At 33.7% G+C, this 18,194-nt stretch overlaps 1 protein-coding gene across 2 annotated transcripts in view; it reads right to left on the reverse strand.

The window, feature by feature from the left end:
* Positions 1 to 5,222: 5,222 nt before the first annotated feature.
* LOC114871503 (two pore potassium channel protein sup-9) overlaps positions 5,223 to 18,194 on the reverse strand; it is a 102,448-nt gene continuing 89,476 nt past the window's right edge. For both annotated transcript variants that reach the window (XM_029177476.2, XM_046285070.1), the window contains exons 2-7: positions 12,708 to 12,838; positions 11,617 to 11,952; positions 10,298 to 10,453; positions 9,927 to 10,102; positions 8,883 to 9,212; positions 5,223 to 8,030 (exon numbers count right to left, since the gene is read on the reverse strand). In XM_029177476.2, coding sequence (XP_029033309.1) covers positions 7,716 to 8,030; positions 8,883 to 9,212; positions 9,927 to 10,102; positions 10,298 to 10,453; positions 11,617 to 11,743 — 1,104 coding nt within the window. In that variant the 5' untranslated portion in view covers positions 11,744 to 11,952; positions 12,708 to 12,838 and the 3' untranslated portion in view covers positions 5,223 to 7,715. The remainder of the gene's footprint in view (positions 8,031 to 8,882; positions 9,213 to 9,926; positions 10,103 to 10,297; positions 10,454 to 11,616; positions 11,953 to 12,707; positions 12,839 to 18,194) is intronic.

Consider the following 18,194-nt stretch of genomic DNA (forward strand, 5'->3'; position numbering starts at 1 on the left):
CGAAGAAATTACATGAAATGACATTCTTAGTAGTACATTTATCTAATTTATGAATACACTGATTCTCTTAAATGTTAAATATAAAATCTTCTAAAATGATTACATGATCAATAAAATCATTCGTTGACACGTTAATAGGAGGATTAATTGTAAAATGAAAAGAAAATTAACTAGATATTGTTGCTCCTTTCGTTTGTTTCTTTTTTTTTTTTCATGATGCTCTCGTTCGACATGGTTCTCTCGCAGTTTGTCTCTCGTTGTCGACAAAACCGCGATGAAACTTGCATTATTTCGATGCTCATATATGAGTTAATTAATTAGTTGTTAATTAATTTGTTAAATTCGTAACTATTTTACTTATAGCTTATGCTATAACAATAATAGCAAAAATTGCATGAATGTGTGTCTAGATTTCTTTTCATCTCGTTTAATCTCACATACTTCACCGAATTGTCGTAATGTAAATTTACAGCTATTACAAATATTATTGTTTATACTCGTGTAAGGTAACATTAATGGTAATCATCGTGTTCGTTATCTACTAATACAAAGTTAAAAATGCGGGAAGTTGAAATCTTTTTTTTTTTCCACGGGTTTACCGCACAGATTATATTCGTATTTATACGTACCATGCATTTTTCATAATTCTGCCTTATGGTTTTTTTTTTCTTTTGCTTATGGTTTTCTTTGTAGTGTATCCAGTCGAATACCGAGTGATAATTCTTGCACGATTCTTTTTCGAGTTAACATTTGGTGTCTGCAATTATTTATTCCCTTAACACATCTTTGCTAATCGTTTCACGCTTATTCAACATTAAATATCGAATAACTGGAATGGTTTGGAAAATTTCGATTAATTCACCTACGGTTATGTTACGTTACGTTAAAGAGGTATAAACGATAGTTGTTACCTTCGAAAAAATTTTTTTTTTTTTTGAGCCCTTACGTTGTCAATAGACGTCAGACAGCTTGCAAAAATTTCTCACCCGTTTTTCACTAAATATTAAGGATCAGAACGGCTGATTTCAAACCGACGTGTTTTTTTTCTTTTTCTCTTTTTTTTTTTCTCTTAATGTCGACTCGCTTATCCAGCAATACTGGGACTAATTAAGCTAGCGTTGGTCGAAGATCGTTGACAATTTATGCATATATATATTATATTACGTTTCACACCATATCGATAAGACCTCGTTTTTTTAACAAGCTAAAATGATCAAACAGTGATGGAAGAAGGATGAAAGGGAAACGCAATTTTCTAGCACGATCTGAAGCATATGTCTGACTTCGTATGGTATAATCTCTTTTGCACGTTGCAACGCGTACGTTCGTTCTTTGTTTTTCATACACTTTGATAATAATTATTTGTAATCGTCAGATACTATTTAAAATTTCGTATAGTAGGATCTAGATCATTCGAATTATGCACAAATGTTAATTTGAAAAATTATAATGGAATTATAATTTATTACCTAAACATGTTTCAATTTTTTTTTATCTCTCCAATTTTTCTTAGATGCCAAACAGAACCGGATTAAGATTTCTAGGTTTCCTTGCTTGATAAACTTGATTAAAAAATTGAAATTTATTCTAAGGAAATTTACTTAACATTTAATTATAAAGAGAAAGGGCAATGGTAAAAAAATTTTCATTCGATATTTTTTGATGTAGTAAATGGGAAGTTTAGAAGGGGGCCCCTGGAAAATGAAGTCCGGGGTTGCAGCTCCCCTTAGACCACTCTTTAATCCGCCCCTGCTGCCAAATCGCATTTTTACTTTTTCTTTGTTTAATTAGGAGTATTTTTCTCTGAATATTTCAGAATATTTGAAAATTTTGCTAAATTGAAAATTTTATTATTCACAGAGTTCGATAATTGAAATTCGAATAGTCGAGGTCCTACTGTAATTTAAAATATTCTTTTATATAATTTTCCTTGAAACAAGGAGAGGATGTCTATTATATGCAGACCTTTATTGATATTGGTAAAATTTAATCAGTTCGCAATTGTTTGTTTCCATTAACTCTCAGACGATAAGTTGGGTCAGTTATAGCCCAAAACTATAAATGGTATACCAATCTAAAGGAATAGTGTAAAATTTATAAAATTTAAAATTAATTAAGTTTTTGCCACTTCAGTGTCTCACCGTCCAAGAGTTAATTTCTAAAATGTACTAATTCCTGTTGAAACAAAGAATGTTTGTGTTCTCGAGTCAGATAGGAAATCTATAAACATGTCTTGAACATTTCTGTGTAGAGTAACAATAATAATGAATGAAAAGATGTTTTTACGACGAGTTCTAATCGTGGTTGAATTCTATACGATTTTTCTTTTTTATGGCTATTTGTACTGCGATAATCTTGAAAATTGTATATCTTACATTGACTCAGATGGACATGAAAAGTTTGCAGTAAGATTGTAATAACATCTAATTATTAAAAAAAGAAAGGAGTCAAAAATTAATGAACCAATGACATGATTTCAAACACTTCTGAAACTAAATTTCATATTTTTCTATTTAATTTTTATTTACAAAAGAATTTTCTTTCTGCAAACCTTTCAAATTCTCCGACAGTGTAAAAGGTGACGAAATGATGTTAATTACAGATCATTTTCTACGTACACTATTGTTCGTCGATGAAACTTTGAATTCTGTTAGTGGAGACTATCTATTCGAAACTTCATTCTTTGTTTTTTAATGATACTTTCTTGTTTACCAAAGTAATACAAGGATTCGAACATGCATAAGAAAACGATGGCACTTTAATGTAATTCGTGACATTACCTTGAGCTTGCATTTGAATCTTCCTTTTTTTTTTTTAAATTTTTCTCTTTTTTTCGTTAATTATACCAGTATAAACAAGCTCTTTATTAGAGGTGTACAAGAACCAGATTCAAGCTGATCAGATCCGACTTGACACGATCTGAACCGACCCGACCCGAGTCGACGCAATTCGAGCCGACGTGACCCGAGCAGACTGACTTCGGACCGATTCGACTCGACTTGACCCGACCCGACCCGACCCGACCCGACCCGACCCGAATTGAACCAAATCAAACTCTATTCAAACAATGTAGTCCCGACCCGAATCGATCCGACTCGACCCGAATATCGGATACCCGATATTTTCGCATTCTTACACACCTCCCTTCTATATATACTTGCTTGTTTTTCATCAATACCCGTCTATTAATGGTAAAGTGAAATTTACTTTTCGCCACTTAGATCATTCAAGAAATATCATTTTTTTCAAATCTGGTACTTAGCCAACATCGAGAATAACGTACACAAATCTAATTATTTTCAATCAATGATTCAATGGTTCGATGATGATTTTGAACTCTCACACGGTCTCTCTTCTTTCACGAACTAAAATACAGAACAGATTAAGATATGCAACATTACATCTTAATTTAATGACGAACCGTTGGTATTTATTGTTAAACAATTAATCTTTTTTTATTTCTCGATTTTTGTCGCTTAAGCGTCTCCGTTGTATCGTTGCAACGATGATAAGTAAAAAAAAAAATGAAAAATGAAAACGATACCCATATAACGCTAGACTCGAGGAATATTCAAAAGGGTTATTACAAGCTCACTTATATTTTACGGAATCACGCTATAAATATAAAGTATCATCTGAACGTCTAATATAATCCTTGTATTAATCTTAACACTCTATAACGTCCATTTGAGAATAAAAAAATGTATATCAGATTATTCAAAATTTTATTCTCTTAGGGTAATAATTTGTTCGTTTAAATTTCTTTAATTATAATCAATCACTAATTTAAGGGCAAGTTTGAGGTGGGGGTTTAGGGAAAGAACGATCAATCTTAGACACCTGGGTTAATAATTAATATCTTGAAAAAGGCTATCATTTTTTTTTTTTTTAACTGCTAATCAGTGTAAACGATTAAAAAATTACTTGTTCGTTCAAGAGGAGCGTTACAAAATGAAATCCTCTTTCACGATGTTGAAAGAATGTGAAGTGTGTTTAATTATGGGATTCTTTTTTTTGTGTTGCTCCTTTTTGTCATTCCCGATCGACGCAATCGTTGTTTGTTCCTACCCTAATATGTTACAAATGGAATTCGTTAACGAAGATACAACAGGTGTATCTGTTCATGGAATTTGCTCGTCTCCTCTGTTAACAGAATTTTTGTTACCGATAACGTGGAATTATGCGAACTAATGAAACTTACAGCAAACGTGGCTGGTCCGTTGAATCGCAAGCATTTTCGATTACGTGGTCATTTTTTATTTCTTAAAAAATAAATCATTTTTCAACATTCTGAATGCCACGACAAATTTTTATAACAATTAGCCAATTAAAAACAAATCTATTCTATTTAATATTAATTACGCTTCAAATATTAACATTTCGGTAGCGTGATACAGAAATGAAATGAAATGAAACTTTCAGATATAATTCCATAAATAATTTTCTATTGGCTATAAAAAAGAACGTAAAATTGCAAAATAAACAATACTCACTGGGGTTAATAGTGGTATCTAAGTATCATAAAAATAAATTGCTAGGTTTATTGAAAATAAAATTGCTAACAGAAAGGCACTAAAAGTGTTAAATCATACACTATCCATTTTCAATAAAATAAAATAAACTGTTATAATATTTTTAACAAGAAACTTGTAGCTTTGAAATTTTCTAGGTAGCAACCAATAATATTTTTCAAAAGTTTACTATTATCGATCTCTAAAGCTTATAATTTTGATGTTTCAACTTGCCTAAAAGCACGTATCGAAAATGACCCGATGCAACAAACGAAAATTCAGAAGAAAACAAATTGAATAAAAGAAACAATTTGTCACGTTGGCTTTAATTTCATCGACCGTATTGAAATTCTCAGTTAAGGCCGGCCGGGCAAATTAAAGTTGTACTACTTACTCTACGCCTGTCGTTTCAGTGTGTTCGTGTGTGCAATCCAGTGTACGTCTTAAAAATACTCGAATACGTTCTACTTGTCGATAAAAGGCAAGAGAATTGTTCCGCTCGTGTTCGACTATAGTATGACGCGTTAATCTATTCGGAAATTACGTGCTTCTTCGTGTCTCGATGGATTGACTTTTCGTAGGTAACTGTAACCAAGAAGATCATGGGACGATAATTGAATTTCTCGTGATCTACGGTTTCTTTTCTTTGGAATTGGTTATCTCCGTTACATATATGCTTGTGTGGTGTGTATATATATATTTATACGTGTATATATATATATATATATATATTAATTTTTTTTTTTTTTTGGTTTAAATTTAATCTTCCTGATCGAGCATTCGTGCGTGACGAGTTCTACGGTAGCTAGAATTCTACGGTAGTTACGGCCACGATCTCTCAAACGATCTGGATTTATTTAATTAAACGGTAGTAAATGGAAAATCGAGAATGGGATTTGTCATGTACCCGCGCACTCACGTAATTAATTAATAATAATAATAATAATAATAGTATAATGTTATCTCGCAAGTTATGTATTATTATACACATCGTTAAGATCGAAACGCCTTAATTCCGTACACCTAGATTTTTCTCGTACGTGTAATATATCTATAGTTCATATATACAAATTGTAAAATGCTTTCTTAATGAAAAAAGTCGTGTTCATCTTGTGTATATGTCTTTTGGTGTGTATATATATTTATATATATTTTCATTTATATTTATATATATATATATTTCTCTCTCTTTCTTAGCAGTGTGAACGCAGATTTCGCTCTGGTTTTATATACGAAGTATCTCAGAATTGTAAATCATGAAAAAACTGGAGATTCTTTGTGTTAAAATGAGTCGAAAAGTCCTTTGTCATTTTGCGATCGAAAGTTTCGTTTTCAAGATACAAGCGATTGAAAATTAGAGGTTCAACTTCCGGGGTGCTCGCGGTAGACCGGAAGTCAAATACCTAATTTTTAATTTAACTGAAAATTTTTCATGTTCTGATAAATTGAAAACCCTTTTATTGTTTGCCAATTTTCAGCTATAATTAAAAATTGAATCTTCAATTTCCGGGGCGCTCATGGCCCACCGGAAGTCAATTAACCAAATTTCAAGCACCACATTTTCCATATTAAAACGACTAAAAAAATTTTAATAAATTTTTGCAATCTTCAGTATAGGTTATGAAATTTAAGAAATTAAGAATGGAAACCTCGACTTCCGGGGTGCGTCCAGCGTCTAATTTTTAATCGCTTATATCTTGGAAACAAAGCATCAGATTACAAAATGGTAAAGTACTTTTCCATTCGTTTTAACACGTAGAATCTACATTCTTCATGAGATACAACCATTCTTGAGATACTCTGCACATATATATAGTATTTCTCTGTGTTTTTCACTCTCTTTCTCTCCCTCTCTCTCGTGCTTTTTTTTATTAATGCTTCTTGGCTACGGAACACATGATCACTCGCACACCCTTTCTTTTCCTTTGTACATGCATAACATCTGCTTCTGAGAATCAGTTCACCGCTTGATCGCATCAGTGACAAGATTTCATGATTTTCTTATATCAAAATAATGAAAATGGAAGATTGTACCGTTTTTGAGGGATGTCATGGTGTCAAGTGAAGGGGATGTGATTTGTCGAAAATATTGTAAGAACGAGTAGAAATAATCGGAAGCACTTGGATTCCGTCCTTTTTGGAATACGCTTAGCTTAGACTATTACTGTTTTCGAAATTATTTCTTGAAAATGGCATTTATCTTCGATTCAATCTATCACTTGGTGATCACATATTTTTTGGTACTGATGATTTCTATCAAATTGTAGGGCGTTTAAGTTGAATCTTGTCACCTTTGCGACGTTCCGCTATAACCGTACCATTTTTTATTTTTACAAAAAAACAATAATCACGAGGATATTTTTCTTACCAAAAAAATTTAATTTGATTTGTTTAATATTTTATCTCAATAACGCTACTATCAATCTTCTTCTAAAACTTCAAAAAATCTTTCTATAATCATGTACCAAAAAAATGTCTAAAACAACACTTTCCTTAATTTGGAAATGAGGATACCCTTTTAAATCTCGGCCCTAAATGACCGAGCACCTGCTATCAGAGGGTTAATCACCACGAATTTACAATTTCCTCATTTATCATTCAACTACCTTCACCCTCCGATCTACAGTCTACAAAAACTCTAATTCAGATAAATAGAAACGAAAACCGGCTAGATTTACAGTTCCCATATGTAGAATCCACGGATAATTTACGGCACGGTTAACTGCGGTCGCTGGAAGTGGAGGCGGTGAATCGCCAGGGGCGAATCCAGAGGGGTGCAATCACCCTTTTCAAAGACTTACTATTATAAATCTCAAAAAGAAATTAATTTACATTGCAAAATAAAACTACTTTCCCCACTATTTCAATTTCCATATTTCTATTTTTCTAACAAAATAAATTAAATTATTTATAATCGTCTCATTTTTAACACCAAATTAATCAATCGATTGAAATTTCAAATCGTACGTGAAAATAAAAATGTATATAATTTCACACCCCTCGAAGGGGTGCTTCTGAATCCGTCCCTGAGAGCGTACAGAGGGTTAAATTCGTTGAAGCGTTCGCCGACAAAAAGCTCTCTCTTTCAAGTCTCATCATAATCAATCAGTTTGTCTCTACATCTGAAACAAAGGAGCCTCAGATGGACACCCGTCGCGGCAGTTGTTGTTGTATCAGCAGAGTTCCGACTGCGGTCGACGATCGTCAGATGCTGGCGCGATGTTGATGCAACGGCGGCAGTTGCAGCAACGGCGTCAACGGGGGCGGGCGTAGGTCACTGCGCATATTCAACGTTGGCAGCTGCTGCATCGGCAGCAGGTGCGAGATCTTACCGGGCGAGCGACGGACCGTGAACCGTGGTCTCCGTCGTTTCTTCTGGAATCCGCTGCAGCGGCAGCTGCAGACCGACGTCTCGTCGTCCAACGATATCGTGTCACCGTGGTTGCCTACTTGGCCCGATAATATCGAGCCGTTCGCCGTTATCACGTCGCCCTCCAGGCGCACCGCTCCTTGCGCAGCCTGCGTCATAACAATTTCCTTTTTTGTTTCGAATCGTTATGCTGCTACTCGCCGCGTACGATCGCGATACTACAGGAACTGTTAAGAGGATGTTGCTGGGTTTTCTTTTTTTTTTTTTTTTTTTTTATTTCTTTTTGCTCATCATCGCTCTCTGGTTCGGGTAGAGGGACTCGTTGGATACTTTTCTTGTATTGATTGCGGGATACGAGGCTGGGGACACGAGCACCCGGGGCGCGTTAACCCTTTACGATCGCAACGTCACGTGTGACGCGGTGTTTGTTGCTTCACCGTGGAGTTTTTAGTAGTTGGGATGACATGTTTTTTTTGTATTGTTGAAGAAGGATTTTGATAGTAATTGTAGCGAAGAGCAAAATTGAAGATTCTGATAATTTTTGCAGTAATTGTAGCGAGGAACAAACTTGAAGATTTTGATGAATTTAATAGTAATTATATTCAGGAATAAAATTGAAGATTTTGATAATTCTGATAGTAAATTACTGATGGTAAAACGAGAATTGCAAAATATATAAATATCGATTATTTTTGACATACTTGATTCATAATCCTACAATCACAAATATAGAGAATTTAAAAATGCGACCAAAAAGATGAAAATAATTCTAGCTTTATTTTCATCCTTATCATATTTCAGGTAGAAACTATATTCGCGAATTTCATAAAAAGAACATCGGTTAAACGGACGCGTTAAAAATAAAGAAATCCGATTCCATCAGAAATATATTTTCCAAACGATCATTTATCGATCGATTAAAATTTCATGGTAACCCATATCTATGCCAAAAATATTTTTCTAAAGATCAATACTTGGCTGGTAGCAGCGAGATTCCTTACCTGAAGAGCTTCAGCCTCGTCTCGCCTTTCGTCCTCGGTGTTCATTGTGACAAATCTCAGCACCAATAAATTGAGGGAGGCAGCGACGATAGCCAAACCGAACAGGATGAATATCAGAGCGAACATCACGTATTCGGGCTTGTTGTCGAGTGCGTTGTCCTTTTGCAACGCGACCATGTCGCCGAAACCGATGGTCGTCAGTGTGATGAAGCAATAGTAGATGGAATCGAAATACGACCATCCTTCGTATCTAGAAAACGCTGCTGCGCCTCCCGCAATTGTTAAGCAAGATAAGGTCGTCACCACGCAGATTAGATTTATTTCTGAGGCCTGGAAATTACACGATTTTCACGATTATTTATTGTCAAATATATTGGAAAAATTCTGGATTTTTTATTAAAATTTTCTATACAGAAAAAGACTAAATTAAAATGGAAAAAAATTCATACAAATAGGATGAAAATTGGAAAATTCAAGGATCTGTACAGTAGACTCTCGCTATATTGCCGCAGACAGCACTGTAGCAGCAGAAAATTTGTCAAGCTATCAAGCTCTCATTTAGAGAAAAATGGATCATTTTCATAAGTTATAATAGTGAAAGAAGTAGAAGTAAAATCGCTCAAGTGGCAATATAACGAGAGCCCACTATATTTTTTAAACAAATTCGAAACCAGCAAAGTGATGACTTAAACTCCCCCTAATTTCGTCCAAAACAAAATTTCTAACATCGAAAAGAAGAGAATGATTGATCTAACATGAAATAATTCGTAAGTTAAAAAATAAGTGAAATAGGTCAGTATATAGTCAGACGCGCTACTCTGTAACCAAATTCCAGATATTTTATTCAAAACAATTTTTGTATTCTGTAAATTTCATACACGTTCTACTGTTCTAATCCTGCCTTGAATTTTCGAAAAGCTTTATCTGAAATTCAACTGTAAAGAATAACTTTGACTGGTAACTTTAGAATGTAAATGCAACGAGCTTGGTTCTCCGACATTCATAGCATTTAAAGTATAATTTATATGGAGTTTATAGTTTTACCTGGACATCCTTACAGTTAAGAAGCTTCTTTACGTTCCGTATTACGACGGATGAGAATTTATTCAAACGCTCTCCTATGCTCTGGAACATTACGAGTCCTAACGGGATACCGACGATCGCGTAGAACATCGTGAACAGCTTACCGCTTATGGTGTTTGGCGTTGAATGTCCGTAACCTATAAATTACATTGTAACTGTAGTATAAGAACCATTTAACAATTCGTTTCCATTGTACATTCGTGATTAAAACAGGAAAAATAATTATTATTTCACTAGGAATTCTGAAATGTTTTTTTTTTTTTTTTGGATATTGTGATGGCAATTTTCGATGGGTGAATTAAATTCAGGGAAATAATTCATCCGGAACGTACCAATAGTGGTGAGGACCGTGGTTGCATAGTAAAACGCTCCGGCGAATTTCCACTGTTGACCGGCTTTATGAGGTTCCGTCTTCAGCACCACTGTTTCCATGATCTTGAAGTCGTCCTCGCTAATATTGTACTTGCGTATAACCATCTTTTCAATGGCTGTTAACAAAGCAACGTTCAAACCAATTAATCCATACATCTTCTACTGCCAAATATGTTTAAGGGTTGATGATGACCGATATTATAAATGTAATTAGTCGAATAATTAATAAATCAAAAAAGGAGAAGATTTTCTATACTCATTCAAAATCGAAGGCTAAAGTATTGAATTAAAAAATTAATTTTTAATACATTTTAAATTCATATATTTTAGCAAAAATATTTATTTCTACTGTGGCTGCAAAGATAATTTTGGAAATATCAGAAATGTACCTGTAATCGGTACACGTGAGACTCGAAGCGGAAAACTTGACATAAACGAAAAAGAAGCAATTCAAAGTTTCACCTGTGAGGCGACAGGAAATCGATACCTTTAACAAAATTACACCTCAAGCCGTACAACTTGTTTCCGCCTGAACTGATCCTAGCTTAGTGCCTGAAAGTGGCAAAATCTTCGTGATCGTATCCTTTCGTTTAAACAAGAAAGAACTAAGAAGATTTAGAAACATTGCTCAGATATCTCCAGGATCTAGACTCGGACGATTCTACTTATTTCAGTGACTTTTCGTATCAATTCAAAGAGTCAATATGTTAAATGTTATGGAAGTTATTCTAAACTAGATCACCTAGGTAACGTTAATTTAAAGTTTGAATTAAAAAAATGAAACCTGCATTAATATTATAATAATTTTGTAAGACAGCAAGAGGAAAATTGAAATTGAAAAATGGAACTATGGATTTCTGAATAATAATAACTGAAAAACATTCATATTTTTGCAACTGAAGTTTTCTCGATGCTAATTACCATGACCAACAAAATTAATTAATAAAGTAATCAAATCTTCAATAAATCAAAAATTTCATTCTAAAATTATCGAGATCAATTTTCCAACTGGAAAATCCAACCTTCCTGTTCGAATCATCAATTTATCATAATGTTTCAGAGCATCTACTTTGTTTGGTAAGTAAACATTTGAAACCTCTGCACCATTTGTTTAACTTTATAAATCAAATCACTGGCATTATTGTTGTATTGTTTTAAAACATCGAAACAGAGGTATTATTAAAGCTTCTAGCAATGTCAAACAAATTGAATAAACAGAGCGGCAGAAGAATCTCCTAGATTCTCATGATGTTTGAAGTTTCATCGAGAGAAAATGTACCGTCCAATGCTTCCTTGCGTCGTTTCTCCGTCTCGGACTCGAGAACGTCGAAGATTGCAGCGCCGACGAGGAGGTAGGTGAACGTGAAGACGATCAACGATATGGTCCGGACGTTTTGCTTCTTCATTCTCTAGTGAGCCACATGCTCACTAGCAGGGCCCCGGCCCTAACTACTTGCATCGCTCAGTGGGGTACCATTTGGTGTGCCGGGCCCATTACGACCCCTTTTTCTCACAGACGATGCTCGGGGGGCCCTTTTTCTCTTTACCGAGCGCTACAGACCCGGCACGCGACTCCTCTTCTTCAGGCTGTCTTCTTGAAACCTCTTCCTTTCATCTGAAAAATTTATTCCCCTCTGTCATTAATTTATAAGTCAGAAAATTAACCCTTAACCAATATCATCCATCTATCAAACGTGGAAATTCTAATTTTCTGTTTGAATTAAATAAAAAAAAAAAGATTGAATTTCAGTATGGAGAATTTATTTTTTTTCACCATTGACCTAAGCTCCGCTGTTTAAGGGTTAAATAAAGGACAGAAAATGATTGCAATATAGTAATCTCTTTAATATTTTGTGAAATCTACTTAGATTTAGGATATTATCAACAAAAATAATTTATTGGTGGTACCTTTCGAATGCACCGTTCATGCACTTGATAAATTCTCTTATCATTAGCTGCGATAAATTCAATAATACTGATAAAACAAGACAGAATTTCTCTCGACACGAGATAACAATAATTGAATATTACTTATAACGATGGAACAAAGAAGAAAATTGTAAGCGGTCACGCAAAGGAAGATCTCGTGACGGTAAAGTGGTTTTTCGAGCGAACACCGGATATTCCTATTCGTTCTGTAGTTCGAGTGCCGGCAAAGGGTCTCTTTTTCAAACGTTCTGTGAACGCGCACCGGCCACGGTACAACGTTAACGGGGTTCGACGAAGATATAAAAAGGTATAATCGTCCTTGTCGCTAAAACGGGACTCTCTTTTGAGAATCGTTCTTTTCTCCTTCCAGTGAGTTCAACCGAGAGATAACCGTGAGGAGGGTAGGTCGAGCAAAAAATCTGCTGATATCGAAGGACTCACCTGCAGCCTGTTCCGGGTTTTCCTTTACGTGCGACGAAAGGTTGAGCAGAATGATATGGCAGTGCTTTCGCTGCTCCCACTGCCACGTTCCCTCCATTCCTCGGCTTAGCACCCAACCCTTTCAGTGCCGACTGGAATGGAACAGTAGAATTTTCATAAAACCCTTAATTAATTATACCTTCGATTATTTATTAATTACGGAACGAATCGCATTGATTGTGCATTGATTTGTGGATTTTCAATTTTCAGATGTGATGAATGTTAAGGGGGTCATTGGTGAATGATATGTATTTAATATGATAGAATAATTAAAAAAGAAATTGTAGGTCATATTACTTATGCAAGGTGTCAAGGGGAAACAGGACCGAATTAAGACTTCTGGGGCTCCAGAGCCATCAACCCCTCCTGTGTTGCTAAACTTAGTTAAAAATTGAAATTTATTCTAAAACGAATGAAATGAAATTTAATTATTCAATATTTTTTTACATAATAAATGTAAGGCTTAGAAGGAGTCTCCCTTAGTCTCCTTAGACTTTCCCTTAATCCGGCACTGAAAGGAAAGTCCAAAGATTGTAATTGAAAAATGAAATTGTTACAAATCTCGTTATACTATAGAATTTTGAAGACAGATAATCAATAGTTTAATAAATATTTAATATTAAAGTTTCAGTAAGATTTAAGGCATTTTATTTTTAGAATTTTATAATACAATTGTTACCCTGTCAATCTAATTTATGTGACATAAAATCGTGAAGAAGCAGCACATTTATTAATTTTTAATGTAGTATCGAGAGATTATTATAAACTGTTCCTTTTGTCTGTAATATTGAATTCATTCCCCAGAACTCCTCGAAGACGATTTCTTAATTGCTTTCAACAGTGCACGAGTACAAAGGAATCGAATATTATTAAATGCATAACGAAATTGTTTAAAGAGAAGCAGAGAAACATGCTATCCTATCCAATGCTGGATTAAGATTCTTAAAAACCCTAAGTACTTCGAAGATTTTAATGCCTATTTTTAACAAAAGTTAGCCAGTTTTCAATCAGTTAAATTGTAAATCTAAAATTATCAAAAAATCTTTTTTTTTAAATAAAATATGAAACAAATTCACGTACATAAAAAATTTTAAATTTAGAAAATTTTTCTGATGTCTCTCTATTTTTCCTGGTGCCCTAAGCACGAGGTTATTTTGCAGCACTGATCCTACCATTCCATTACATCTGCCGTGATTATTTCTTTAAACGTCAAAGACCGTGGCCCAGATATGAAATCGAGTAAAAATTGCAAGTCGGTGCACCTTTAATCTGTTTCACGTAGATATTTCTTTCTCTACAAGCTTCCTACCCACATCGATTCGAAGAACATCCGTCTCGATGGAAATCGATTAAAGGTGCGAGAACAATATATCAAAGAATCACAATGTGCGGGAAATTAAAAGATCGACCCATAGAAAACCAATAGACCCATTTGGTTTAAGAAATTACTGGTTGTTCATTTATCAGGTGTAATTAGTTTTTTATATCTAATTATAGAGCTCCATTTTGTAGGGAGCCTCGTTATAAGCCTTCCATTTACAATTAAACGTTATTTAATTTTAGTTAAGATAAATTTGAATTTTTAGACTAAGTTAGTTACCCAAGGGGAGTTCAGAATGTTTGATAGCTCAGGGTCCCAAAGATCTTAATTTGACCCTGATCTCTGTACATAATTACAAATTGAAATTTAATTGAAATAGATATTAAAGAAAAATATTTTCTATGAAGTGAGATAATTTCGTGATCATTGAATCATTACCGATTTGCTAATGGATTTTCTATGTTATCATAGAAGCATGAATAATGCATCCCTTAACGTAACGGCAATCCAACGTGTACTCATTATTGTTCCCTCAGCCTATTAAATCTGGATTTACGCTAATGGGTGGCGCTTTGTGACGAGGACGGGTTTATCGGCAAAAGTCAACGCCGGACATTCGCGTAATCGTGATTGCAGCATCGTGTGTCGTTGTCACGTGTTTAATTATGATCCTCCTCTATACACCGATCATCTGACTTGAATTATTCCGCATGGAAATTTTGTCAGAGATAAAACTCACGTCAAATATCATTTCGACATAGAAACATTAACCAAATGAAAATTAATTCATGTATACTTCTATACAATTTTGAATTAAGAAATAAAAATTGCTATTCTAACTTATAAGGATAGCATCTTATCAAGATCTTGCGAGATTCTGCTAAAAATAAAATTTAGAAAGTTTCCAAAGAAAGTTTTTTGTTAACAGTAAAGATTACTATTGTAATTTATAATGATAATTGAGATTTTGTTTCAACTTTACTTTGAAGCACACAAAATTATTGACTTTTATTTATGCTTAAAAAATATGCGACAAAGAAAGAGTCAAAAATACAAGTTTTAACTCTAGGAATCCATTTGCTCAAAAGTTATTGAGGTTAGTTCGACGCCATATTGATTTCTATCTATAATCTCATTGGTGCAATAAACTAACCTAACTTAATCTAACACGTGCAAAGCATATCTATATCGACTTCGCTCATTGGAGGAATTATGGGTAGAAACTAATATGGCGTCATAACCCCAAAAGTGGGCTAAAGCGCTAAACTCTACACCCAACTTCTAAACATAAATTCTTAAAGTTAAAACTGTTATATTATTAGAATATATTTAAAAAGAACAACAATTTTGCCTGTTCCAAAGTAAAGTTCAGCCAAAATTTTATCAAGATCTGAAGAAATTCTCTTGACAAATAAAATTGAGAAACTTTCCAAATCCCAAGTGTTTGTTTTTCCATAGAAACTTAAGGATAAGCAAAAATACTTCTCTGAGTGAAAAGTCACACAGATTTCCTAGAACCATTCTTCCTATGAATTATTCCTATCTCGACGAATGGTTTTCTATTTTTGCGAATCGAGTGTCATCACAGTTAAGGTTTTCAATCTTGGTTCTCACAGTGTCTCTCTAAGAGAGTGCCACAAGAGTACCCTTGAGATCTACAAGCTCTTGATTACACCACTTAGGATACGGTCGGGGCATTTCCAATAAGCCGACGTACTACCTATAGAAACTCTCCATTCATGTTAAGCGGCTGTTTGCCGGACAACTGTTCCAATGTAGCAATCAGAGGACAAGGTAAGGGTTAAGGGTCACTCGGGGGTAGATAAAATACACCCTTTAATTCGTATAGTTTCCGATGTTAGACGATTGTTTGATCTTACTTCGAGTCTTGATGAGGTTCGTTTAAAGTCTTTAATTATCTTGACGATGGATCGTATTGAGACCATCAACGTTCAAATCCAATCGGGTTTCATTGGAGTAAGCTGTACTGTCTGAAAGTATTTACTATACACGGGGAGAGATTAAACGGGAATTTCACGGATAAGATTACCGTAATCCTTGAAGCAACTTCGGTTAAAATAAGCTATACGTGAGATTAGTGACAATCTTCTGCCTTTAAATTGATCTCTCTCTTATCTCTTATTGTTTTGGAATTAGTGATATCATTCGATATTTTATTTAATTTTTAATTTAGATTAATTTTCATATTTAATCTAGATTGATTTTTAAATATTTAATTTTTAACTTAGATTAATTTTTGATATTTCATAATTTAATTTGTAAATAAAATTGATAATTAAAAAAATTATTTATCAACACTTTCAAAATTATTATATAAAAATTGTTAAACTTCTCTCTTTGAATTTTAACAAAAGAATTCAAAATTAGAACTATCCTCGAGTTACGTTTGGGGTTTTAAAAAAAATTGTTGAATTACACTTTAACGAAGCTCATTTATTACCGTGCGCTGTACAAATTCGTAAAAGGGAATTAGCGTTACGGTTGCTGTTAAAAATATATGCAGGCTAATTAGGGAAGGCATTTAAGGTATTAAAAAGTTTCAACTTTGATGTTTGAAATTAAAGCAGATATTTTCATCCGAACTGAGGGTTATTTTCAATTTATTTTCCTTTAATCCACAGAGTATGATAACATTTATAATGTATTAAAGTTGCATTACTTATGAAACGATTTAATATTTACACATATTTTAATATTTGTTTATGCTGTGTATTTTTACACCAGTCATATGTACAACATATTTCTGTTAATTAGCATCTCATGACATTTTTAATCTCAAAAATTATTATTCTTGTTTTTAATAAATAATTTTCAATTAATTTTCAATGCTAGTCTTGGAGACTCTTTTATATATCTATACTACTGAATTTCTCAGACTATAAAAAAAGCGCAAAATTGAAATAGTACAATAACTGTATTACTGTTTTAATTACTGTTCTAATTACTCACTGTATCTTCATTATGTGACATTTGAAAAATCGACGGAATTTCTTTTTTTAATTACTTCATGAAATTATCGTTCAGGACATTGATTTGTCAATCAAATAGATTGACAAGAAATCGTTGGTCCTTAAAATATCCCAAAGGGTGAAACGCATTCTTAGACTGACAGTCGGAAGTGTAAATTTGTAACCGGATCCGAGGTTGCGCGGAACCTAAACTCCGAGCAGGCAGGCAACTTCTCAGGTTAATTTTGCAAGGACGATTCGTGATTGCTCGTATAATCTGGCTGCTGGTTAATTCGTTCTCTTGACAGAATTTAGTCTGCCGGGTTTCCGGTTAGTGGCACGAGATCTCCGGCTACTTCATAAAATTTGCAACATGAACGTTGCAAATGTACTTGTTCCCTGCATTTCGAAACCTTCGAATTAATACTGATTTCCGCGTCCACGGATCTAAAATTGTCCTCCGCGAAACCTACTTTTGTATTCGCGGCTATTGATCCAGAACTCTAATTCTGTCGTTGCTTCCTTGAGAAACGTTCCTTGGATATAATAAATGACCAAATGCAAGATATTCTATATATAGAGCATCCCTTCTCAATTTGCCCATTGTTAAATAATTGAATGATCAATTATTCAAATTGGAAAAATGAATTTATAAGTCAATCCTTGGACAAAAGAGCAATAATTATAATTAAATTTTAGATTCTATGAATTTTTAATTTACTTATCAATGAAACTTCGTCACTTTATTTAAGAACTTCATTTTAAGAACAGAAGATTAATTGTTTAATAATTAAAATAATAATTAAAATTAATGTATTTTAAAGTAAAATTAGAATACTTAATTGTGATTATCAATAATCAGTGCAATGAATTCAATTGAACAAAAAAATTGCAAATGAAGAATAGAAGCATATTGTATTACTAATCCTTCCTCATTAAAGTCTATTAATCAACGTATTACTAATTCATTAATATTGAAAAGGAGCTACAATGAATAAAGCACGAAGGACAAAAGGGTAATTAATATTAATATCAGGCTACGTTTTCAGATGCTTATCGCGTTCAGTTTATCTGAAGATGGTAACTCTTCTTCTGAAAACTAAAGTTGAAACGAAGTTTCGTGCGGCGTAGCGTCGGTGTTCTTAAGTCTACGTCGGC

This window comes from Osmia bicornis, chromosome 3, assembly GCF_907164935.1.
Source record: "Osmia bicornis bicornis chromosome 3, iOsmBic2.1, whole genome shotgun sequence".
In the NCBI taxonomy this organism is placed as follows: domain Eukaryota; kingdom Metazoa; phylum Arthropoda; class Insecta; order Hymenoptera; family Megachilidae; genus Osmia; species Osmia bicornis.